The sequence below is a fragment of the Oncorhynchus keta genome, chromosome 24 (assembly GCF_023373465.1).
Source record: "Oncorhynchus keta strain PuntledgeMale-10-30-2019 chromosome 24, Oket_V2, whole genome shotgun sequence".
NCBI lineage: Eukaryota > Metazoa > Chordata > Actinopteri > Salmoniformes > Salmonidae > Oncorhynchus > Oncorhynchus keta.
The window spans coordinates 16,304,445-16,331,670 of record NC_068444.1 but is presented as its reverse complement, the minus strand read 5'-3'; the positions used below and the strand labels follow the sequence as shown (position 1 = coordinate 16,331,670).

The window sequence follows — 27,226 nt, the reverse complement described above, 5'->3', positions numbered from 1 at the left end:
CAATTGCTTACAGACAGATTATTTCACTTATTACAATTCCAGTGGGTCAGAAGTTTACATACACTAAGTTGACTGTGCCTTTAAAGAGATTGGAAAATTCCAGAAAATTATGTCATGGCTTTAGAAGCTTCTGATAGGCTAATTGACATCATTTGAGTCAATTGGAGGTGTACCTGTGGATGTATTTCAAGGCCTACCTTCAAACTCAGTGCCTCCTCAGAAAATACATTGTAGACCTCCACAAGTCTGGTTCATCCTTGGGTGCAATTTCCAAACGCCTGAAGGTACCACATTCATCTGTAAAATCAATAGTACGCAGTATAAACACCATGGGACCACTCATCCATTATACCGCTCAGGAAGGAGACGTGTTCTGTCTCCTAGAGATGAATGTACTTTGGTCCGAAAAGTGCAAATCAATCCCAGAACAACAGCAAAGGACCTTGTGAAGATGCTGGGGGAAACAGCTACAAAAGTATCTATATCCACAGTAAAACAAGTATCAACATAACCTGAAAGGCCGCTCAGCAAGGAAGAAGCCACTGCTCCAAAACCGCTATAAAAAAGCCAGACTGCAGTTTGCAACTGCAAATGGGGACAACGATTGTACTTTTTGGAGAAATGTCCTCTGGTCTGTTGAAACAAAAATAGAACTGTTTGGCCATAATGACCATCGTTATGTTTGGAGGAGAAAGGGGGATGCTTGCAAGCTGAAGAACACCATCCCAAACGTGAAGAATGGGGTGGCAGCATCATGTTGTGGGGGTGCTTTGCTGCAGGAGGCACTGGTGCACTTCACAAAATACAGTGCCTTGCGAAAGTATTCAGGCCCCCTTGAACTTTGCGACCTTTTGCCACATTTCAGGCTTCAAACATAAAGATATAAAACTGTATTTTTTTGTGAAGAATCAACAACAAGTGGGACACAATCATGAAGTGGAACGACATTTATTGGATATTTCAAACTTTTTTAACAAATCAAAAACTGAGAAATTGGGCGTGCAAAATTATTCAGCCCCTTTACTTTCAGTGCAGCAAACTCTCTCCAGAAGTTCAGTGAGGATCTCTGAATGATCCAATGTTGACCTAAATGACTAATGATGATAAATACAATCCACCTGTGTGTAATCAAGTCTCCGTATAAATGCACCTGCACTGTGATAGTCTCAGAGTTCCGTTAAAAGCGCAGAGAGCATCATGAAGAACAAGGAACACACCAGGCAGGTCCGAGATACTGTTGTGAAGAAGTTTAAAGCCGGATTTGGATACAAAAAGATTTCCCAAGCTTTACACATCCCAAGGAGCACTGTGCAAGCGATAATATTGAAATGAAAGGTGTATCAGACCACTGCAAATCTACCAAGACCTGGCCGTCCCTCTAAACTTTCAGCTTATACAAGGAGAAGACTGATCAGTGATGCAGCCAAGAGGCCCATGATCACTCTGGATGAACTGCAGAGATCTACAGCTGAGGTGGGAGACTTTGTCCATAGGACAACAATCAGTCGTATATTGCACAAATCTGGCCTTTATGGAAGAGTGGCAAGAAGAAAGCCATTTCTTAAAGATATCCATAAAAAGTGTCATTTAAAGTTTGCCACAAACCACCTGGGTGACACACCAAACATGTGGAAGAAGGTGCTCTGGTTAGATGAAACCAAAATTGAACTTTTTTGCAACAATCAAAACGTTATGTTTGGCGTAAAAGCAACACAGCTCATCACCCTGAACACCCATCCCCACTGTCAAACATGGTGGTGGCAGCATCATGGTTTGGGCCTGCTTTTCTTCCGCAGGGACAGGGAAGATGGTTAAAATTGATGGGAAGATAATAATAATAATAATAATAATATATGCCATTTAGCTGACGCTTTTATCCAAAGCGACTTACAGTCATGTGTGCATACATTCTACGTATGGGTGGTCCCGGGAATCGAACCCACTACCCTGGCGTTACAAGCGCCATGCTCTACCAACTGAGCCACAGAAGGACCATAGATGGATGGATGTAGCCAAATACAGGACCATTCTGGAAGAAAACCTGATGGAGTCTGCAAAAGACCTGAGACTGGGATGGAGATTTGTCTTCCAACAAGACAATGATCTAAAACATAAAGCAAAATCTACAATGGAATGGTTAAAAAATAAACATATCCAGGTGTTAGAATGGCCAAGTCAAAGTCCAGACCTGAATCCAATCGAGAATCTGTGGAAGAACTGAAAACTGCTGTTCACAAATGCTCTCCATCGAACCTCACTGAGCTCGAGCTGTTTTGCAAGGAGGAATGGGAAAAAATGTCAGTCTCTCTATGTGCAAAACTGATAGAGACATACCCCAAGCGACTTACAGCTGTAATCGCAGCAAAAGGTGGCGCTACAAAGTATTAAATTAAGGGGGCTGAATAATTTTGCACGCCCAATTTTTCAGTTTTTGATTTGTTAAAAAAGTTTGAAATATCCAATAAATGTCGTTCCACTTCATGATTGTGTCCCACTTGTTGTTGATTCTTCACAAAAAAATACAGTTTTATATCTTTATGTTTGAAGCCTGAAATGTGGCAAAATGTCGCAAAGGGGGCCGAATACTTTCGCACGGCAATGTAGATGGCATCATGAGGACGGAAAATTATGTGGACATCAGTTAGGAAGTTAAAGCTTGGTCCCAAATGTGTCTTCCAAATGGACAATGACCCCAAGCATACTTCCAAACTTGTGGCAAAATGGCTTAAGGACAACAAAGTCAAGGTTTTGGAGTGGCCATCACAAAGCCCTGACCTCAACCCTATAGAAAAGTTGTGGGCAGAACTGAAAAGTGAAACTGAAAAGGAGGCCTACAAACCTGACTCAGTTACACCAGCTCTGTCAGGAGGAATGGGCCAAAATTCACCCAACTTATTGTGGGAAGTTTGTGGGAGGCTACCCGAAACGTTTGACCCAAGTTAAGCAATTTAAAGGCAATGCTACCAAATACTAATTGAGTGTATGTTAACTTCTGACCCACTGGGAATGTGATGAAATAAACAAAAGCTGAAACATTCTCTCTACTATTATTCTGACATTTCACATTCTTAAAATAAAGTGGTGATCCTAACTGACCTAAGACATGGAATTTTTACAAGGATTAAGTGTCAGGAATTGTGAAAAACTGAGTTAAAATGTATTTGGCTAAGGTGTATGTAAACTCCAGACTTCAACTGTACATTGCTGCTTCTCTGTTTACCACACAGTATATACTGTTGCCTTGTCACCTTAGCCCTATACATATCTATCACTTTGACTCCAGTATCTCTATACATTATAAATATGGAGTTGGAAATTACCCTGTATATAGCTTCTTACTTTCTCGTGTTCTTCTTATTTCGTATTTCTTAATTTAATTTATTGTATGTTTTTGTTCTACCTTGTGTTATTTTTAGTGCGACATTGATATTGATTACTGCATTGTTGGGTTTAGAGCTTGCAAGAAAAGCATTTCACTGTATTTGTGTACGTGACATTAAAACTTGAAAGGTAGACCATCTGCTAAATGACTAAAATGTCAAATGTAAATGTTTTACATACAGATCTCATATTGATGCATTACATTTTTTGTCTGACTATTTTTTAAATGTTGATGTATCATTTGTACAGTTCAAAAAAATGTTTTTATTTTGTTACATTTGACTCTGTAAAACCTAGCAGCACTATTTATCCCTCTGAGAGTAAGGTGGATATAATGGCGTTTTGCAAAAAAAATATGATTATTTTTCTCTCTGAAATGAAATGATATATTTTAAAAAATACATGTCTGTCATTGAACACCATGCCATAATTAGATGGTGAAAAAACAAACCAATCTCTTTCATAATTTCTTTAAAGAAAAGCTCAATTACCAACATTTCTGAAAATGTATATACAGTGCTTTTGGAAAGTATTCAGACCCCGTGATTTTTTCCCACATTTTGTTAGGTTACAGCCTTACTCATTTTGTTAGGTTACAGCCTTACTCATTTTGTTACGTTACAGCCTTACTCATTTTGTTAGGTTACAGCCTTACTCATTTTGTTACGTTACAGCCTTACTCATTTTGTTACGTTACAGCCTTGCTCATTTTGTTAGGTTACAGCCTTACTCATTTTGTTACGTTACAGCCTTGCTCATTTTGTTAGGTTACAGCCTTACTCATTTTGTTAGGTTACAGCCTTACTCATTTTGTTACGTTACAGCCTTACTCATTTTGTAAGGTTACAACCTTACTCATTTTCTTAGGTTACAGCCTTACTCATTTTGTTAGATTAAAGCCTTACTCATTTTGTTAGGTTACAGCATTGCTCATTTTGTTAGGTTACAGCCTTGCTCATTTTGTTAGGTTACAGCCTTGCTCATTTTGTTAGGTTACAGCCTTGCTCATTTTGTTAGGTTACAGCCTTGCTCATTTTGTTAGGTTACAGCCTTATTCATTTTGTTATGTTAAAGCCTTACTCATTTTGTTACGTTACAGCCTTACTCATTTTGTTAGGTTACAGCCTTACTCATTTTGTTAGGTTACAGCCTTACTCATTTTGTTAGGTTACAGCTCTTGTTCAGCCTTTTTTTGTTAGGTTAAAGCCTTTTTGTTAGGTTACAGCTCTCATTTTGTTACGTTACAGCCTTACTTTTGTTGTTATTCATTTGTTACGTCATTTTGTTACAGCCTTACTCATTTTGTTACAGCCTCATTTTGTTAGGTTACAGCCTTACTCATTTTGTTAGGTTACAGCCTTACTCATTTTGTTAGGTTACAGCCTTACTCATTTTGTTAGGTTACAGCCTTACTCATTTTGTTAGGTTACAGCCTTGCTCATTTTGTTAGGTTACAGCCTTACTCATTTTGTTAGGTTACAGCCTTACTCATTTTGTTAGGTTACAGCCTTACTCATTTTGTTAGGTTACAGCCTTGCTCATTTTGTTAGGTTACAGCCTTGCTCATTTTGTTAGGTTACAGCCTTACTCATTTTGTTAGGTTACAGCCTTACTCATTTTGTTAGGTTACAGCCTTGCTCATTTTGTTAGGTTACAGCCTTACTCATTTTGTTAGGTTACAGCCTTACTCATTTTGTTAGGTTACAGCCTTACTCATTTTGTTAGGTTACAGCCTTACTCATTTTGTTACGTTACAGCCTTACTCATTTTGTTAGGTTACAGCCTTACTCATTTTGTTAGGTTACAGCCTTACTCATTTTGTTAGGTTACAGCCTTACTCATTTTGTTACGTTACAGCCTTACTCATTTTGTTAGGTTACAGCCTTACTCATTTTGTTAGGTTACAACCTTGCTCATTTTGTTAGGTTACAGCCTTGCTCATTTTGTTAGGTTACGGCCTTGCTCATTTTGTTAGGTTACAGCCTTGTTCTAAAATGGATTAAATAGTTTTTTACCCCCTCATCAATCTACACACAATAACCCATAATGACAAAGGAAAAACAGGTTTTTATACTATTTTATTAATAATAAACAACTGAAATATCACATTTACTTAAGTATTCAGACCCTTTACTCAGTACTTTGTTGAAGGGCCTTTGGCAGTGATTACAGCCTCGAGTCTTCTTGGGTATGACGCTACAAGCTTGGCACACCTGTATTTGGGGAGTCTCTCCCATTCTTCTCTGCAGATCCTTTCAAGTGCTGTCAGGTTGGATGGGAAGCGTTGCTACACACCTATTTTGAGGTCTCTCCAGAGATATTCAATTGGTTTAAACCCGGGCTCTGGCTGGGCCACTCAAGGACATTCAGAGACTTGTCCTGAAGCCACTCGTGCATTATCTTGGCTGTGTGCTTAGGGTCATTGTCCTGTTGGCACTGTATAGTGTTTTGGAAATAAACTCTTCATATGTACTTGATAGGAACATTAAAAGTTTGTCAGTAGGAGCTTACATAATGTGACATTGTATTGGAGAATCACCCACAAACTCACTTTTCTTTTGAGTCAAATTAAAGTACCAGACAAAAATTTGGACACACCTACTCATTCAAGGGTATTTCTTTATTTTTACTATTTTCTACAGGTATATCTCACTGGTCATTCCCCAAAGCCAACACCTCCTTTGGCCGCCTTTCCTACCTGTTCTCTGCTGCCAATGACTGGAACAAATTGCAAAAATCTCTGACGCTGGAGACTTATATTTCCCTCACTAACTTCAAACATCAGCTATCTGGGCAGCTAACTGATCGCTGCAACAGTACATAGCCCATCTGTAAATAGCCCACCCAATCTACCTACCTCATCCCCATATTGTTTTTATTTACTTTTCTGCTCTTTTGCACACCAGTATTTCTACTTGCACATCACCATCTGCTCATCTATCACTCCAGTGTTAATTTGCTAAATTGTAATTACTTCGCTACTATGGCCTATTTATTGCCTTACCTCCTCACGCCATTTGCGCACACTGTATATAGACATTTTTTTTCTATTGTGTTATTGACTGTATGCTTGTTTATTCCATGTGTAACTCTGTGTTGTTGTTTGTGTTGCACTGCTTTGCTTTATCTTGGCCAGGTCACAGTTGTAAATGAGAACTTGTTCTCAACAAGCTTACCTGGTTAAAAAAAGGTGAAATAAAAACATATATAATTAAACATTGTAGAATAATAGTGATGACATCAAAACTATGAAATAACACATATGTTAAACAAATCAAAATATGTTTTACATTTGAGATTCTTCAAAGTAGCCACCCTTTGCCTTGGTGACAGCTTTGCACACTCTAGGCATTCTCTCAACCAGCTTCCCGAGGATGCTTTTCCATTAGTCTTGAAGGACTTCCCACATATGCTGAGCACTTGTTGGCTGCTTTTCCTTCACTCTGCAGTCCAACTCATCCCAAACCATATTTTGACTTGTTTAACACTTTTTTTGGTTACTACATGATTCCATATGTGTTATTTCATAGATTAGAATAGCCCTTGAATGAGTAGGCGTGTCCAAAGTTATGTTTGCAGTAACTTCTTTGTTATCCCAAACGGACGTGGCAGTTTCAATATTAAGGATTCCTACTTTAACATATCGCCTAAAATTGTCTTAAATGATCTCTCCCATCTTTCACAAATCATTTCAGGTCAACAAGGTCAAGATTGAAGCGACTGCAGTGCCTTTCAGTCATGGCAAATGTAGCCAATCTACCTTCATGTTCTTGAAAAACTGACAGACCTATATCTACAAACTATGGTTTTACAAAACATCTCTAAACCTAATGAATATAATTAAAATGCTCTTGAATTTAACTAATCCTAGTTCCATTTGACTAAACAGCAAATCCAATAACCTCTGCATCTTTGTTATTGCCACGGCGCAAGCTCTCTCGATTCAACAAAACGACTCATTACCAAGCCCTTGATTGGAGTCAGTGTGCTGGAGGCTGGGGTGGGGTTGTGCGCCCCTCAGGGTCCCCGGGACAAGGACTAAGAGGCAATGATATGGGCCAGATGTGTTGGAGCTGCTAATAAAGATCAGTAGTGCTGTTGTGTGACCAATCATTACGATTGTTGTCACAAAGTATTGCTATTGTTTTTGTTTTTGTTTTTGTTTTTCTCAATGTTTTTTTTTGTGTCTATTTAAATTTTTTATTTTATGATGTCTTGGTATGATGCCTTGGTGGGGAGGGAGGGAGGGGTGGGGTGGGGGGTGGGGGGTGGGGGGTGGGGGGTGGGGGTGGGATGGAAGGGGTGGGTGGGAGGGAGGAAGGAAGGGAGGGAGGGACGGACAGAAGCGGTGGGGTGGGCGGGGTTTTAAAGGACTGGGTGTGTTGTACTGTTTCAATGTCTCTGTTCCCATGTCTGAAAATCTACAAATAAAAAAAAGAAGAAAAAAAGGAAAGCCTCTAAAGTAAAACCTTTACAAGTAAACAGAGACTTATGCAGAAGTTCTACACTAAACCCACTTTCCCATTTTTGTATGTCAAGTATGCTATTTGGAAACAGTTATGTCTAAGTGCTGGTTAATATGCATACTCTGAATGAATCAGGCAATCCCATAAGATAAACGTAGTTGTTTTCAACAGATATGTGTTCTGAGGTAACCTAATACCAAGGTATTGTGGGTTAAACTATGCCTACCTTGTTCTGGTCATTGACAGTCAACTCGTCCAGATATTGTTTGAAGGGGTTTGGATGAAATGCTTCATCATCATTTTCCTCTGGCAATCTTGGGATAATATTGGCAGGTCGAATTACGCCAGGCTTGGTCTGTAAGGTTTGAAAATATGTCTCGATTAATTTGATTTAGTAGATAACGAAAACATAAGATCACAGTAAATATACACTTAATAAAGAAATAGCAAAGCATATGTGATGGCCATTCATTAGCATAACATAGTTTAAACAGATTTGACATATTTGCAATAGAATAACTACCTTATAGGTGTCTGCCAGTTTTCTCTCAACAGACCGTTGTAGGTTGAAGGTTGCCTGTAAAAAATAAAATATCAGCACATACTGTATATAATGTTGATGATGTATTTTGGATTTTTCCTACAAACGTAGGATCTTAATTTGACCCAGTTTGCTACAGCAGAAAAATTATCCTGTAAGAACAGGTGAATTATCATTTTGATTATAATTAAATTGACATTTTAGTATGGGTTAATACATTTTTTGTAAAGGGAAAATAAAAGTCTACAATTTCAAAGTGGAAATAAACTTCAGAAGCCTTTTAAACCTTAAATACACAACAAGCTTTACATTTCCTGTTATCCTGCAACAGGATGATCAAATTAAGATCCCACATACAGTATGTAATCATCCAAGTGTCAACTTGCTGCACAAAGAACTAGTCTTCCTTTGATTAGAAAGAGTCTTTCTTTGGCTTCGATGACAATGGACTCTACTGAAGACAAAATCTTGAAAATAATGATGTGTCTCTTGATGTAAGATTCGTAAAGTTCAGTGAATATAAATGCAACATAATGAAACATTCATGACTGGTTTTGTTTTGAGTCCTGTCTTATCATGCAGTCTCGTTCCCCAGACAAAGCTGTCATGTTGTTTGCATGCTGAGATACTTCAGTAAGTTGTTGTATTAATCTAAATATTTACAGATATAGTTTATTAACTATAACAGATTACATTTCCAGCTTGATATCTGAAGACCCATTGAGGGGTAGAACATCCCCACCGTAATGATATCATGAAAGCAAAAGTCCGCCACAAGTTTTCACTCAGAAAATCCCCTTCTCAGACATACCCACTACTCTAAGAAACAAAATGTTGATGTTCCCTATGCAATGTAACCTGCTTTCATATACAGGGTATCTCCAAATCTCATGAGGTCAATCTTTTTCAGGATATTCTATTCATTTATTTTCTTACAAACACATACGAGAAATGATAACAGCACAACAAAGAATACCTCATGGATTGATCAAATATAGCACATTGTGTAGTCATTTAATTACAGACACAGTAATTAGTCAACAAAGTTATTGTGCTTTCCAATGTAGACATCAGATTAATCTTTTTGTAGAGCCTGAAAATTGTTTGTTTTGTTCCTTTAGGGAGCAAGTTTGCAGTTCCAGATGCACAATAACAAGCATTCTCATTTATTTTGGAATATATAGTGGATCTTGCTTAGGGGACAAAACAAACATGCATATGTATACTCACATATTTCGTTTCACGTCCCAATGACCTTGGCAATGAAGTGTATCGCTACATGTGGGAGAAAGCAGACAGAGAAACGCAAATAATGACAACTTTATGAGAAGACTATTCCTGGTAAAGTCAGTTTATCTACTTGCTGGGCTGTTTGTGGTGGTAATTGTATAAGTAGACTGTTATGATCCTGAATGTCACCTTTATACATCTGGACTGTCTTTTCAATCCACTTTGTGTAACACATTGTGTAGCCCTATGGAAGGGGATATTACCAACATAATTATCAGCCAGTTAGAGGATCATCTCATTTCATATGATCAGTATCTGACCAAACGCACACACACAAGCACACACGCACGCACGCACACACACACACACGAATGCACACACACACTCCAACATACAAAGACAGTTGGAATAATGGATGTAGAAAGGGATATTATGCTACTGTACCTGTATGCATTGTAATGAGATTACTGTACCTGTATGCAATGTAATGAGATTACTGTACCTGTATGCATTGTAATGAGATTAATGTACCTGTATGCAATGTAATGAGATTACTGTACCTGTATGCATTGTAATGAGATTAATGTACCTGTATGCAATGTAATGAGATTACTGTACCTGTATGCAATGTAATGAGATTATTTGAGTTTTCACTGAGATTTATAGACATGCATAGTGATACAACGTTTTCCGTTGTGCATTAGATTGCCAATAAGAATGGATCACATTATTTCTTTCTAATAAGTTATGAGAAACTGAACAAAGTCTGACATAAGAGACGAGCCACCTACGAGACATTTAAACAGACCGCTCATGTAAGAGGGGTAAAGAAATCATTTTGGATAACACATCCACTTAATAGTAAATATGCAATAGCGCAATCAGGGCGTATACTCTTTTGAAACCAAGAGAACCACTAACAGTTTTTTTTACCAGTGTGTGCAGTAATGTGTGCAGTATGTTTATCTTGTATATATTATTATTATATCTTGTATATATTATACCTTGTAAGCATTTGTATCAGACATGTGAATGTTGTTGTTTGTATATTTACTATATATATCTTTATCTTGTTTTATTTTACCTTTATTTAACCAGGCAAGTCAGTTAAGAACAAATTCTTATTTTCAATGGGGGTTAGTGGGTTAACTGCCTGTTCAGGAGCAGAACGGCAGTTCTGTCAGCTCGGGGGTTTGAACTTGCAACCTTCCGGTTACTAGTCCAACGCTCTAACCACTAGGCTACCCTGCCGCCCCTTATCTGACTTGCCACAACTGAAGTTCCTTCTTGGGGGATAAAAGTGTTCTATTCTATTCTACATATTGCTGTGAGTGCTTCTTACATTGGAAGTTTTTCTTGGTAAGCCCTTCTCCTGATTTTTGACATTGCTATTGAGCTGCCCTCCTTTAATTAGTTTGCTGAAGCACGAAGGCCCACCTGAACAGCATCTTACATACCTTTGGTGCACATTTGTCCATTGATTCCCTGGAGTACGCGAGAGCGGGAGATGCTTGGCGCTGAAAGATGCCAAAAGTAATCATAAAAGAGAACACTTAATTTGATCTCTTCTACTTTGGCTCAAGTGAGTGCAGGTCAATAAAAAACTCACCATTGGAATGGGGTCCTCTAACACTTCGTCTATGACAGCGTACAGATCTTCTGACTGCTTTCGCAACTGTGCAGGGGAACACATCTGTAGAGAGAATCAGCAGTTAAATAGACATTCTTGCAGCATATAGGCAAGGCTATAGTAGCTGTAATATTATTAACAAGACCTTTATCATCAAGCTAACAGTTCTGCAATATATGGTTTTAAAATAGAAATTTGCACTTTACTTTTGAACGGACTAAATTGGTTTCCGAAAACTTCAGAGAAAGTCGTGGACTTTTTTACAGTACAGATGCTCAGCTGCCACAAAGTCAAGTACGTCTACATGGAAACGTGTAAAGAAAAGTTGTGGCAAACAAGCATTTACAGAATATATTTACAAAATAATTGATGCAACAAGTACACAGTGTCTTAGGAATCAGAGGCCACACTGTTCTTCACTATACTCCACTGTACTGTACCTCTGCATGTGTGTCCTCTTTCTTACGTCTGTCCACTGGGTCCTGTGAATCTCCTTCTTTGTGCACTTGATCATCAATTGCCTGTGAAAGCAATATAAATTGAGATGGAAACATCAATGGACACAACGTACAGTACAGTACGTACAGGTGTAGGATCTTAATTTGATCACCCTTTTGTGTGAGAATTTTCCTGATCCTCACATACTGTATGAAAGTTTTTCTTTGTAGTATATGTTCTCTTCCTTTGTCATGTGATCTACACAGAACGAATAGAACAACTTTCAAGGTTTTACAAACTTTTTTAATTCTTTCAATGGAGCATGTTTTAATGTATTTTCTATTGAGTCAACATTTGTAAAGCGTTTGAGGCTGTCAGGCATTTTGTAAATGTTCCTGTCATCCACTTCTATCCTCAGTCTGAAGCATGTCAACCCTGTCACAGGCACAATCAAAAGTCATTCATTTTCTGTAGTAACAAAATCAAGTCATTCCAATTCTGTTGACGAAATGAGAACTGTAGTGACTCATTCCAATAAGCATGTTATTATTATAGCATGTTATTCCTCCATTTGACTGAATAAACCACCTAATTTCAGTCACTAAAAATACTTAAATTTTTCATTCCTCAACTTGTTGCCCCAAAATCCGACTGCACGGTTGAACTTAAAGGGGCAGTTACTACAGACATATTTGGACAGTTGAACTTAAAGGGGCAGTTACTACAGACATATTTGGACTGTTGAACTTAAAGGGGCAGTTACTACAGACATATTTGGACTGTTGAACTTAAAGGGGCAGTTACTACAGACATATTTGGACTGTTGAACTTAAAGGGGCAGTTACTACAGACATATTTGGACTGTTGAACTTAAAGGGGCAGTTACTACAGACATATTTGGACTGTTGAACTTAAAGGGGCAGTTACTACAGACATATTTGGACTGTTGAACTTAAAGGGGCAGTTACTACAGACATATTTGGACTGTTGAACTTAAAGGGGCAGTTACTACAGACATATTTGGACTGTTGAACTTAAAGGGGCAGTTACTACAGACATATTTGGACTGTTGAACTTAAAGGGGCAGTTACTACAGACATATTTGGACTGTTGAACTTAAAGGGGCAGTTACTACAGACATATTTGGACTGTTGAACTTAAAGGGGCAGTTACTACAGACATATTTGGACTGTTGAACTTAAAGGGGCAGTTACTACAGACATATTTGGACTGTTGAACTTAAAGGGGCAGTTACTACAGACATATTTGGACTGTTGAACTTAAAGGGGCAGTTACTACAGACATATTTGGACTGTTGAACTTAAAGGGGCAGTTACTACAGACATATTTGGACTGTTGAACTTAAAGGGGCAGTTACTACAGACATATTTGGACTGTTGAACTTAAAGGGGCAGTTACTACAGACATATTTGGACTGTTGAACTTAAAGGGGCAGTTACTACAGACATATTTGGACTGTTGAACTTAAAGGGGCAGTTACTACAGACATATTTGGACTGTTGAACTTAAAGGGGCAGTTACTACAGACATATTTGGACTGTTGAACTTAAAGGGGCAGTTACTACAGACATATTTGGACTGTTGAACTTAAAGGGGCAATTACTACAGACATATTTGGACTGTTGAACTTAAAGGGGCAGTTACTACAGACATATTTGGACTGTTGAATTTAAAGGGGCAGTTACTACAGACATATTTGGACTGTTGAACTTAAAGGGGCAGTTACTACAGACATATTTGGACTGTTGAACTTAAAGGGGCAGTTACTACATACATATTTGGACTGTTGAACTTAAAAGGGCAGTTACTACAGACATATTTGGACTGTTGAACTTAAAGGGGCAGTTACTACAGACATATTTGGACAGTTGAACTTAAAGGGGCAGTTACTACAGACATATTTGGACTGTTGAACTTAAAGGGGCAGTTACTACAGACATATTTGGACTGTTGAACTTAAAGGGGCAGTTACTACAGACATATTTGGACTGTTGAACTTAAAGGGGCAGTTACTACAGACATATTTGGACTGTTGAACTTAAAGGGGCAGTTACTACAGACATATTTGGACTGTTGAACTTAAAGGGGCAGTTACTACAGACATATTTGGACTGTTGAACTTAAAGGGGCAGTTACTACAGACATATTTGGACTGTTGAACTTAAAGGGGCAGTTACTACAGACATATTTGGACTGTTGAACTTAAAGGGGCAGTTACTACAGACATATTTGGACTGTTGAACTTAAAGGGGCAGTTACTACAGACATATTTGGACTGTTGAACTTAAAGGGGCAGTTACTACAGACATATTTGGACTGTTGAACTTAAAGGGGCAGTTACTACAGACATATTTGGACTGTTGAACTTAAAGGGGCAATTACTACAGACATATTTGGACTGTTGAACTTAAAGGGGCAGTTACTACAGACATATTTGGACTGTTGAATTTAAAGGGGCAGTTACTACAGACATATTTGGACTGTTGAACTTAAAGGGGCAGTTACTACAGACATATTTGGACTGTTGAACTTAAAGGGGCAGTTACTACATACATATTTGGACTGTTGAACTTAAAAGGGGCAGTTACTACAGACATATTTGGACTTATAAATGTATGATGTGTACCCATTGATTCTTCAAGAATATAACTTAAAAATGCCTCATGAGCTTAGTTCAACTGTCGTACCCCATCAGAACCCAAAATATTAGCTTGTTTAACTCCATTGTTTGTAAACAAAGTAAATGTAAACAAACGCTATATAGCCTCAAAACATGATTGAAACTGTAATTTTTATATCATGGATGGTCAGTCCTTGCATCCCTAACTCTGTCTATAATTTTGAATGGTTACATTTTCTCCAGCCCTATCTGTCAGCTTTTTAACAAAACAGGGGTTGGAAAAACAGTTTATTGTTTCTACTGCCGATTGATCCAGGTCAGGTGTGTCTGTATCAACCATAATTTGGCAGCTGTTTAACTGTAATGTTCCTGGCTGATTGTCAATTAACAATGAGATAGGGATATTGGGTTTTCAACAGAAACGTCAGCAGACTGTACTTACCTGCTGGTCCAACAGAACGATGTTTGTGGGAATTGCAGCGAGGGCTTTATAGCTTAACTTGATCTTGTGTGGCTAGAGTTGAGAGGGATAGGTGGAGGGATATGAAAAATACAAAACAAATCTTATTTATAGTGCTATTCCCAGGCTGGGCTTTGCTAGAAATGTTCAAAATGATTCAATTTCTCAATGTAACAACACAATTCTGTTTAGACATAATGCACTTGAACCCTACAACATTTTAATGAAAAAAAACTTTCACTAACTGTCTCTGAAAAGCAAATATGACAGTTGGGAACCAAGGACAATATAGTTACTGTTAGAGGTTGTAAGTTAACAAGATCATTTTTAGCCGAGTGGCATCTTGCCAGATACGCAATCATTCTTACAGTACTCAATGTCGGTCACAGAACATTAATAGTTTCCTTTGTCCTTGTTTACTTGACTCATGCAGGTGGCGTGCGATTGGACTGCATGCCAGCATGCAGAGTAGCTACCTTTCTTTTTGTATCAATGGAGTCTGACATCTCCCTCCATAGGCATGGAGAGGGCGTAGAGCGCAGGGAGAGAGAGGGAGACGGAGTAAGGTCGCGGGTCAGGGGCGCCGGAGAAGGGGAGAGGGTGAAACGGTCAGGTGTAGAAGGGGGAGTGGGGGGCTTAGGGGATGGACATCCTGGGGGTGTGTAGAGGGTGGGAGTGAGGTGGAAAGCTCTGTGAGCTGGGGAGACACCGAGTTGCAGCATCGAGGGTGGAGGTGTTTTCAGGCCGTTCTGTAATGGGGTTGGTGATATTGTATCTGTGTACCTCTGTGCAGAGGAAACTATGCCACTGGGTGAGTGGGATGAGGCAGAAAGATGGCCCTCTGGGGCACAGCAGGAGAGAGAGGGAGGTTTAGGAGACCTGGAAAGACATGAGTAGGACAGTGGACTCCAAACTTGGGGCCTTGCGGTCCCCCGTGTGTTAAGGGTCCCCATAGAAATCCCCCCATTGTTAGAGGTTCCCATGGAGGAAACTTCAGGTGTAGACGTATTGAGGGCCTTAAAGGTATCCTGGTTATTAGCAGGTGCAGAAGACAGAAAGGTGAGCTTTGATTGTATGTGAGAATTCAGAGCTTGTACAAAGTTCTTGCTAACTGGTTTAGGTTCAGCAGACAGTGTGTCAAGTGTTGAGTTTGAAGAGGTGTTTACTGGTCCGGGAGACAGTGAGTCGAGTGTTGAGTTTGATGAGGAGTTTACTATTCCGGGAGGCGATGAGCTGAGCTTTGAGAAGGATGAGTAAAGAGGTTGACATGCAGAGGTCCCCTGGTTGTGAGCTGGATTAGGAGACAGACATTTAAGTCTTGAGTGTGACGAATACAGGGGTTGATTTGAATCTTGGGGCACAGAAGCCCCTTGGTTCTTAACTGGTTTCGGCTCAGGCGACAGTGAGTTAAGTCTTGAGTTAACTGAGTTGTCGAGTGGTTCAGGAAACAGACGTCTGAATCGTGAGTGTGATGAGTACAGAGGTGGACTTGGAACTTTGGTGTGGTCTACTGGTTTGGGGAGGTTTTGAGGGAACGCTTGAGACAACGGTGGCACTGGTGATGCCACAAGGCTTCGATAAGAGGGGGAGGTGACCCTCTCAGAGATAATTCCATTGTTTGATTTCAGTTTTTCTGAGTGTCTTAATGGTGGGCTGTGAGGGCCAACCATTCTCCATGAGGTGGAAAGCTCCTTAGACTCTATGGACAGGGGTGCATTGACAGATCTAAGGGACTCTAACACACATCCATCCCTGTGATGGTAACTCTGAGCTGGGCTGTGTATGGAGGCTGAGGACTGGGCCCTGGATGAGAACACCTCCAGAGGAATAGAGGCCACACTGGAGGCTGCAGAGCAGGCGTTACAGGAAGTCCCATGGTGAATGGGCCAGCAGGGGGAGTAGGGTCTCTGTAGAGTCAGAGTAGGGGACAGGACTGGCAGGCGGCCCTTTCGGAGGATAGCTGTTAGCAGGGAGAGCCGCGTGGGAGGGGGCCTGTGGCGGGAGCGGGGGGACAGGGGACAGGGGGACGAGGAGGGACTTGCACAACAAGTTGGTGAGAGACAGGTTGGCGGCATGTGGACTAAACTGGAGCCAGGTTCTAGGAAGTGCCTCTTGACTCGCACAACAGAGGGGGTGAACATGCCAGATCTCACTGAGGAGCACGGGGACACCGCGCAAGACGTCTCAGGGGACATTTGCAGTGCTGACCAGCTCCTGTCTTTGTCCCAACTCTCAGAGAGGATGGACTCCTGACTCTGACTCTTGGAAGAAGCAGGAAACAGGTCTGTGGAGTTAGCGGGGCTTAGTCTCTCGTCTGAGTCAGACTCCCTATTTAAAAAGAGATCCAAGCTGACCTCAGCACCCACAGGGGTGTTGTGCCACTGCTGCTGAGAAATGCCCTGGTGTTTGTTAACAGCTGTTTCCATAGTAGCGGGCCCGGATACAAAATGGTGGACTGTATTTTCTGGCTGGGTATTTATAGGGGGAGGGGTCTGGGGTGGGGTTGTGTGATCAGGAGGAGATATCAACTGAGAAGGGGAAAAAACATGGGATAGGGGTGAAAAGGTTCTATGAATATTAATTAACACATTGTTGACTAATGATAACTGAAGACGACTGTCAATGAGGTAGATTTATTTGATTTCATTTCATTTCAAATTCTGAATTATTGAACCATGATACATAAACATTTTGCCATTCATTTGCAAAGTAATTAAAGCAGTCTCAGGCAAATATAATTTAGAAAAGGGTAAAAAAAAACTGATTTTTACATAATCACTAATACATTGCATATCTGAGACCCAACTTCAAATCAGGATTGTAACCATAGCTTCATATAACCAAGTTGTTTGTCTTTTGGTATACTATGTAAAAATTGAATCTCATAAGGCATGTTCTCTCATTTAAAAGGTACAAGCAAAGGCAAGTAGGGTTGGAACCAAAAATTCCGATCTGCCATTTGTGTGTCATTTTTATTACTATGTATAGATTTAATCTCAGAAGCTACAGTACGTCATTAAAATGGTCACATATGGAAGGGAGTCAAGCTGTTAGCCTTAGAAAAACATTGTTATTATCAAATATTTTTGCCCAACTTCCATTAAAGTTACTATGTCTTGGCCTCAAGCAGAGAAGGTGCGACATATAGAACATGAATACAAAGCTTTAAGATTCACATTGTGATTCATGTTGTTGTTGGTTCTGCTGTAAATGCGAGTATCACATTGAGGTAGTAAGAGTAGAGCATAAGCACTTACCCGAGTATATGTCTCCTGTTGGACCATGTCCCCTGCTCCGCGTTTTTCACCGTCACTGATATAGATCACCTCTGCCTTGAAAAGCCCTCCGTCCGACATGGTGTGTTCAGTCGCCTTCTGCTTGGGAACTCCTCAATTCTGACAGAGGATCAGGAAACCTTGATGAGCCACTTAGATGAGTTACTGTAACCTGAGCAATCCTGAAGTGAACCTCGGCAAGTCCCTGTGTATAACTTCCAGCTCCTAAGCGAGAGCGGGATGTGTAATTATGTCTCTCTCCTGGGTTTCCTTTTACCAGAACACATGTCCCACATGAACTGTACACATGCACTACCACATGCACTACCACATGCCTCACTGGTTGAGTAAGAGCTTAACTGATACTATTTGTTCTTCATAATTATAGTAAGTCGTTTCTCTAGGGGAGAAGGGACACCCGTCCTGGATGACTGACTGACGACAGAATTACACAGTATGTTCTCCATACAGTCACAATTCATTTAGAAATCTTTCGTCACTGTCTAAATAAAATGAAACGAAACATTCATAAATGTTAGTGTTTTCTTTCAGAGATTCACTAGATTCACTAGATGTTAACTAGATGTGTGATACACTGCATTTAAAATGTAATTATTATGCGGAGAAAACAATGTATTGTGTCTTTCTTTCAATTGTACTCCAAATGGATGTTGAAAAAGGTCAAGCTGGACTTCTACAGTAAGAGAAGCTCTTTAACAACAGTTGTTGCATAATCCACACCATTTGGCATACGGTATGATTGACATGGTTGAGACTGATCCATGATAACAAGAATGTAAATTGTCCGGGTGTCCATTTGATTAATTGTTCAGCAGTCATATGGCTTGGGGGTAGAAGATGATAAGGAGCCTTTGGGACCTAGACTTGTATCCTGATCTATCCTGATTTGTAGTATATACTGTATACTACTTCATGTTTGCTCCTGCAGTTTATATTCACCTATGAAATAACCTCCTTGTGACATCTGCTGGTTTTCTGAACAGCAGACTCTTAGATATCCATGTGCATAACTCAGACCTTCATATTCATCACAAAAGACAACCTAAGATTGACTATAAATAAATAACTTGCAGATGTGTTCTGTATGTTACCATGGTAAAGAAAAAAGGCCTGGAGTTTTTGAACTCTTCACATTTGTATCTATGGTAACCTATTGAGCCAGTCCCTCTAGATATTATTCACAACCACACCTCATGTACTACAAGCCTGATACAATTCTGTCCATGTGATAATGCAGTATTTTTCTACACGACATAGCCAACAGACTTGCTTCATGGTTGCCTTAACTAAATGGATCCGCTAACTGAGTGCTTGAATTGAAGCGCATTGAAAATCCCATGGGCGTGGTGTGAAAGATTCGCTCAATGAAAAACTGATTCCCATATCAACAGTAACTACTTGACAACTGATGTTATATAAACATTGTCATTTCATAATCAGGTGCATTGAAAACCAACAAAAGCTACAGCCAAAGTTTGAGACTGTGGAAATGGACGCAAACATGGATTGGTCAAACATATTTTCAATTTCTTTCTCATTTGATGAGAGTATGACATTTGAAATAGCTGTATCAATGAAGAGACGTCATCTCATCCTGTTCAGTTGGTGCATTATTAACAATATTTTGACAGGGATATTATCTGAGTGCATGTATTTATGCATACACTGTATAAAAAAAATACAATAAAAAATATGTTTATTCAACATACAATTAATTGTAAGGCAACCAGTTGAAAATGCACAATCCTGATGCAGCTGGTTCCCTTACAATTTTATGTGGAATCAACATATTTTTCTTTTACAGTGTAAGAATTGAGACCACACAAAAGTGGCTGATTGAAGTTGGTGCCAAGTACCTTATTTGGTTTGCCTGTGAGTAGTCCTGTTTTCACAGCCTCTGTGAGCGTGATTTTAATTGGCAATGTCTTCAGCAACGGCACAAACGTATAAAAAAGAAGCTTGGATGACACTTCTTCTTCTGAGACCTGTAAATAAGATGGTTACACATCATCTTATGTCTGTGATCTTCACATTAAAAAACTATTCAAATCACATGATCTGAGTTTGTAATTAAACTATATTGCTGAAGCACTGTCACACGCTAGTGATAGACATATTGTGAATATTTCTACCTATAAAATATGTATTTCTACCATTTAAAAGGATGTTGAAAGAGAGTAAAGAAGCCCTGAGATGTGGTTTACCTTCTGCTTGCTTTAGTTATTCTGGTCAGAGTTGCATGAAATAAGCCCAAAGCTGCTCAAGACAATAATGCAGTGTTTTTCCAAATTGGTTTTGGGATGTAGTACTCAAAATGGAATGTGTCAGAACAGAAGCTCAATTCAGACTACATGAATATGTACACGTAGGAGGGAGAAATGAGTCCGTCCCTGTTCACATTTTAAGATCTCACAGTTAATGATTGTTGGCTGACTGAGCAAGAGACAAAGAATATAGGCAGACAAGTGCATTTTTCTCCTCCTCCATTTGGAAAGAAAACATGTTTTGTATTATCAATAGTATCTAACTACTTGAAATAAATGAATATACGTTCTGTATATACTACTGAAAGAAATTAAGATACATTCTGTGGGTATTAATATTCCAATGTATATGTTAATTAACTTAAACCTTAACTCCACAAAAGTTTACACAATGACGAGGAAGTATGTGACAGGTTAGCATATTTCATCATTAATCTTGTTTCATGAATTTTTACAATAATAGCCCATTTTAACTTTTCATCTGGCTCATCTAATGGAAATCGTTCAGTTCTGCCTCATCAACCTGCTCGTATATGTAGACTACAGTATTCATTACAACAACCAAGACTATGAGTGTTCAATATTGAAGCGTTGTGCTTGAATTGGATCATACTTTGTACATAAGATTTAAAAGTCCTGAGGAAATGAAAATAAAGTAAATGTTTAGAATCCCTTACTACCAGTTTAGAGAGATTGATCATGCCGGTAAAAAGAAATGGCACTGCAATCAACGGTTGTTTCTTTAGCTAGCAGAGTGTTGCCATGCCACTAACTTGCTTATTGGGAGTGTCCTAATGTTGGTTAAACCAGAACTAAAGGCTTGCGTAATTGATCAACTGCTTGATTAAGTTCTGGGTCCATACGTGTTAAGAGAAGAGATGAATAGATGCTAGAACAAGGAGCGGAACCGGAATGAGTTGTGGAACCTCACTCTTTGCAAGATCCCGGGACGAATTTCCCCTCCCCTTCTGAAATTCGAAAGATGTTAACACCTGCGAAACCGTGATTTGTCCAAAGAACAAAACAAAAAAACACAGTGATGAAAAACCCAAACACCGGAAGTACTGCTGCTCGTTGGTCCATGCGTCTCCTTCCTTCCCGACATATTCTACTGTACCAGTTATGTTTAGGTAGATCTGTCCACCAGAGAGTAGGAGTGCCATATAGTGACACTTAAAGGGAAATGTCAACATTTTTTTACTTCATATTCCAAATCTCCTGCACAACACCCAACGTCAACATATGTGAAAATGGCGCATTTCTGATTTGTAGTAAAAAGATGAAGGTTTCAAATGACATCATCGGTGTGCATCATGTGTTTTAAACCAATTATGAGTAGGCATTGCCTACTAATTGGTTGATGAAACACTTCTCTTCTATCTTTTTTACTACAAAACATAGAAACGGGCAATTTGCAATGTTGATGTTGGAGTGGTGCTGGAGATGATGAATATGAAATTGTGAAAAATGGTTAAAAGTCCCTTTAATTGCAGCCTGGTTGCAATTAGCAATTTTTCAGAATCGACACAACTTTGTATTTTACTATGCTATATATAACTGCTAACAAAATATGTTTTTGCAAACTTGCAGTTAACTGCATGAGGTATGTCTTGGGATCACTGGAGTGTTCTCTTGTTGAGCCAACAGCTGAACTGACAGTCACTGTAAATGTAGGCAGGCAGCTCAGATTTTGTCCTCGATTTAATGTCGCTAGACAGAAATAGCCTTGTTTATTTCACGCTCTCGTAACTTCTCCATTGCGAAGTGACGCTGGGTTTATCATGAGACCAGAGCTAACTTAAGAGAAAAGACTCCAACAAAGATTGTCACTAGTTACCACAGCCACAAAGTCGTAAACACATACAATTTATCGTCTTAAAATGTGATTTTAAACCTAACCATAACCACACTGCTAACGTTATTCATAACCCTAACATTAAATTAAGACTGAGAAACACCTTTTTTTCTTCATAATTTTAAAGATATTATAGCCAACATTTACTTTGTGACTGTGGTAACTAGTGGAAACCCCACAAACACACAAATACTTCAGATCATTCCATTGTTTTCCCTTCTCTGTTGCTCCAAGACATTGAAGTATGAGTGTTTAATTACAGCAACAAAAACACAACTACTAAGGCTACAGGTATTAAATCAATGGTTGATAGTTGGTTTCCAGTTATTGCTTTCAGAATTGTATTTGATCGGCACAGCAGCTACGAAAATCAAACATAATTTGAAAAAGTGATACAGATATAAGATCTTAATTTGATCACCTTGTGTAGAAGAATTTCCCTGAAATGCAGGACATTTTTAAAAATTGCAGTGTATTTGAAGTTTAAACTGAGGGATGTTTTTATTATGTCACTTGACACATCTGAAGTTTCCACTTTAAAACACTTACTGCTGTTGCAGGACTTATTGTCCTGCCTTAGCACACTGGCTCAAATAAAGATCCTCCATCTGTAGTGCTCTCAGAATTGTGTTTGATTCTCATTATTATTATTATTTTGTCTTTAACCTTTAACTAGGCAGGTCAGTTAATAACAAATTCTTATTTACAATGACGGCTTACCCCGGCCAAACCCGGACGACGCTGGACCAATTGTGCACCACCCTATGGGACTCCCAATCACAGCCGGATGTGATACAGGCTGGATTCAAACCAGGGTCTGTAGTGACACCTCTTGCACTGAGATGCAGTGCCTTAGACCGCTGCGCCACAGGGTAGCTAATTGGTACAGCAGCTGTGATAATTAAACATGCTTTCTGAAAATACACTGGAAATGATTGAATAACAACCTCAGTTAATATCTTGGCAGAGGGCTAAACTGCTTGCCCATTCCACAAGAAATTCTCCCCAAAACAAAATGCTGTTATAAATCCATTTGAATGAGATTTACTCTGAAAACATAAACAAGAGTGCAATCAGCAGCCTTTAAAATGTCCACTCTCATCAGCTGTCCTTATAAATAGTGGAAAACAGAGTAGGCTGAAAGCAGTTAGTGACACAATATATCATGACTGACAAACCATAACTTTCATATCATGTTACATACAGTAAATGCTTCTAGGTCCTTTTAGATACGAATTTTGTTAATTACGCACAGCAAGACATTTTATACCTACACCAAAAGTGGATTAGCCAGACACCATGAACAAACAAAGAGATAATAGCAAAATACGAGAGTTGGAAAAATCGTATTCCTACCCTGAATAATACCCTGAATAATTCATGCAATGTTATAACTGAGAAAAAGGAATCTGCTCCCTTGGAGATAAGAGGAGACGTATTTTCACAGAAGTCAATTGGTATGGGAGACGGGTTGGTTGTCTCAGATGTTGGTTGTCTCAGGGGATGTTTTTCTCAAGGGTTGGTTGTCTCAAGGGTTGGTTGCCTCAAGGGTTGGTTGTCTCAAGGGTTGGTTGCCTCAAGGGTTGGTTGTCTCAAGGGTTGGTTGCCTCAAGGGTTGGTTGCCTCAAGGGTTGGTTGCCTCAAGGGTTGGTTGCCTCAAGGGTTGGTTGCCTCAAGCGTTGGTTGTCTCAAGGGTTGGTTGTCTCAAGGGTTGGTTGCCTCAAGGGTTGGTTGTCACCGTGCTAATTACTCCCAATCTAGAGGGTGCTGTGTAATAATTTGGTTAAAAGTTGGTCAATTAAAACCTGGTCAATTCATGTCAGCGTGTCAAAACAATGGGGTGAGGGGAATGTGTGTTTTTCATAGCTGGGGGGTCTTGTTTGTTGTAATAATAATGATTAACATGTACTTTATAAATCATTAATTAACAACTATAACTGGTTCAAATTGAGTGCGGTACTGTATTTGACTATTGCTATTATTGATTACGGTACAGCAACATAAGGTTTGTAGCCATTGAGAGGTCCCTGTATACAATACAACAATGCAAGTGGGCATTATTGCTCATTGAAAGTCATCTTAGCCATGGCCGCAGGAAGATGTTTTGGGGTGGGGGTGTTGTCTACGGGGGTGTTTTTCTCCCCCGCTCTGCTGACAAGTATTTTTCTCCGCTCATACAGGAATAATAAAGGTCTAGTCCACTTATTTATTTGTATTAATTATTTGTTAATTGTGATTTATCAGGGGGTGCTGCAGCAACCTCAGTACCTCTACTTTCTGTGACTATGATCTTAGCTGTGAACAGGGTGTGAGGAGCATGAGGTAACTGTTGTCTGTTTTCTTGTGATGTGAAAGTATAGTATCAGGGCCGGCCCTGAACATAAAGCAACATAAGTGGTCGCTTAGGGCCCTCGGTTGCTAGGGGGCCACTGACCTCCTCAAAAAAAACAGAGTTTAGGAACTCAGTTGGGGTCTGAACTTACTGTTGAGAGTTATAACAGTAGAATATACATGGTGAAAATTCGAAATTTGGTTGTGCATTAGTAGTCCCTGACAGTCACTCAATTAGCCCATGTCAGCTAAATCTTTTTAGATTGATAAGTTAGTTTAGCCAGCTATGTAAACTTGTAGTAATCATGGTTGAATTATCGACCAGGCGTGAAGGGCATGTGCCCAGGGGCTCTGACCTCCAGGGGACCCCCATTGATTTTGTTAGTCACTCTCACTCAGATATCATATTAACATGGCATACAGTATATCATGGTTAAATGTGTAGAATTGGAGGAAATTCGCTTTAAAACCGCAAAGAAAATCTCTCCACCCTATGACAAAATGTGTGGAAGAGCAGTAAAATTTGCTGTAAAACTGCTACTTTTTCTGTCCACTCCATGGCAACATGAGTAGAATTGCATGAAATGAGTTATAAAATTGCTACATTTTCTCTCCGCCACTTTACAAAATGTGTAGAATTGCAGCAAACTTGCTTTAAAACTGCAATATTTTCTCAGCACCCCATGGCAAAATGTTTAGAATTTCAGGAAATTCATATTTTTCTTCTCTCTGCGTCAAATAACATTTTGCTTAGGGTCCACCCCCCCAGAAAAAGTTATCCGCATTGTGTTTAGGTTTTGCTGTATGAGATATTATGTACTACATATTGAACCTCACTTTAATCATTAGCCTTTTTATATATTTTACCCCTCTTTTCAATCTTGTCTCATCGTTGTAACTCCCCAATGTGCTCGGGAGGCGAAGGTTGAGTCATTCATCTTCCAAAACATGACCCGCCAAACCAAGCTTCTTAACACCCGCCCGCACCAATGTGTCGGAGGAAACACTGCTCAACTGATGACTGAGGTCAGCCTGCAGGCGCCCGGCCCGCCTCAAGGAGTCGCAAGAGCGCAATGAGCCAAGTAAAGCCCCCCTGCCAAACCCTCCCCAGGCCCGGATGACGCTGGGCAAATTGTGCGCTGCCCTATGGGACTCCCGATCACGGGCAGTTGTGATACAGCCCAGGATCAAACCCGGGTCTGTAGTGATGCCTCTAGCTCTGCGATACAGTGCCTTAGACCGCTGCGCCACTCGGGAGGCCCAATCATTCCCCTTTTAAAAACAAAGATAAGTTGTTGTGATTGTGAAAAGAAGCCGTGGTCTTGATAGTAGTGCTCACGATCATGGTTTTCTACCTCACTTTTATTACAGCAATCTAGATTCTAGAGGCCAGCTACTCCATCAAAAGCCTTCGCTCAACAAATGCACTTAAAACTGAGTGCGAGTGGCAAATACAATGTCAAAAGACATGTTGCTATCATCTCTTAAATGGGGCCATTACTTTGTAGCATTACTTGATGATTACACTTCAGTCACTGTCAGAAAGGGAGCAACAATTAGGGGTTTAAAGCCACAATAAGCCATTTCAACCAGCCAGATCACACCAGATCCAATGCAGTACTTCACGTTCATCCAGGTTCCCAGGTCGTCGAGAGATGCCTTCAATACCTGCCACTAGGGGCAACGGTGAGCGCTGTCACCATTAAGTAGGCTACCATCAAGAAGGCTCTGCAGGCTCCAAGGATCGTGGGGTTAATCCCCAGTGCTAGGGACCATTTTAACCTTACCCTAAAACCTTACCCTTTAACTTAACCAATCAGAATTAATGCCTAAATTTAACCGTTGAGTTGTTCCACAGGAGGTTGGCACCTTAACTGGGGAGGACAGGCTCGTGGTAATGGTTGGAGGGGAATGGTATCAAATACATCAAACATATGGTTTCCATGTGTTTGTTGCCATTCCATTTACTCTGTTCAGCCATTATTATGAGCCGTCCTCCCTTCAGCAGCCTCCACTGATTTTAACCCTATCCCAAATCTGTCAAAAATCGGTCGACGTCACCGGTCTTCTAGCCATCATTGATCCATTTTTCATTTTCCATTAGTTTTGTCTTATCTTCCTACACACCTGGTTTCAATCCCATTCTTTACCTGTTGTGTGTTTAACCCTCTGTTTCCCCTCATGTCTTTGTCAGAGATTGTTTTATGTTCAGTATTCATGTTTTGTATTTGGTGCGCGACGGGTCCTCGTACCCACTTTGTTTTATTGTATTTCATGGTTTTGGAGTTTTGTGTTTTAAGTTATTAAACTACTCCATTCCATCAAGTTTTGATTCTCCTGCGCCTGACTTCCCTGCCCTTCCCTGACTTCCCTACAACACACGACTGTGACAACCTTAAAGGAGCAATCAGCAGTAGAAATAATAACAAAGCTTCTCAGATCTCCTGCCACCTATCATTTCAGCCAAATGCCTGCAAGGCATACTAATGAAGACCTTTTATTGAAAAAAGACAAGTTGAATGCAAACTTTAATTACACATTTGTATGGCTAGTAACTGCCCCAATCTAATGTCTAGCCCCCTAATCTAATGTCTAGCCCCCCTAATCTAATGTCTAGCCCCACTAATATAATGTGTAGCCCCCTAATCTAATGTCTAGCTCTGTGGTTTCTTCCTACGTTTTTGGCCAACTGT

At 39.7% G+C, this 27,226-nt stretch overlaps 1 protein-coding gene and 1 long non-coding RNA gene across 9 annotated transcripts in view; one reads left to right on the top strand and one right to left on the bottom strand.

Moving 5' to 3' along the window:
• The window catches only part of mlip (muscular LMNA-interacting protein), a 46,624-nt gene that overhangs the window by 12,869 nt on the left and 6,529 nt on the right, over positions 1 to 27,226 (bottom strand). For 2 of the 8 annotated variants that reach the window (XR_004829557.2, XR_008078177.1), the window contains exons 1-12: positions 20,288 to 20,407; positions 19,940 to 20,068; positions 18,045 to 18,182; positions 15,264 to 17,315; positions 14,770 to 14,841; positions 11,689 to 11,769; positions 11,228 to 11,311; positions 11,076 to 11,135; positions 9,619 to 9,663; positions 8,371 to 8,424; positions 8,074 to 8,202; positions 198 to 297 (exon numbers count right to left, since the gene is read on the bottom strand). Coding sequence is in view for 6 of the 8 variants with exons in the window: in XM_052477874.1 (XP_052333834.1) it covers positions 6,519 to 6,557; positions 8,074 to 8,202; positions 8,371 to 8,424; positions 9,619 to 9,663; positions 11,076 to 11,135; positions 11,228 to 11,311; positions 11,689 to 11,769; positions 14,770 to 14,841; positions 15,264 to 17,315; positions 18,045 to 18,143 (2,715 nt within the window). In the remaining 2 variants the exon portion in view is untranslated. Of the gene's footprint in view, positions 1 to 197; positions 298 to 5,441; positions 6,558 to 8,073; positions 8,203 to 8,370; positions 8,425 to 9,618; positions 9,664 to 11,075; positions 11,136 to 11,227; positions 11,312 to 11,688; positions 11,770 to 14,769; positions 14,842 to 15,263; positions 17,316 to 18,044; positions 18,183 to 19,939; positions 20,069 to 20,287; positions 20,408 to 27,226 lie in introns of those variants that run through there. The other 6 variants (XM_035800991.2, XM_035800992.2, XM_052477874.1 and 3 more) reach the window with 5 other exon arrangements.
• LOC127911393 (uncharacterized) lies at positions 4,086 to 5,239 on the top strand. The gene is made up of 3 exons (XR_008078178.1): positions 4,086 to 4,548; positions 4,707 to 5,106; positions 5,157 to 5,239. It is a non-coding gene; the product is annotated as an uncharacterized LOC127911393 (long non-coding RNA).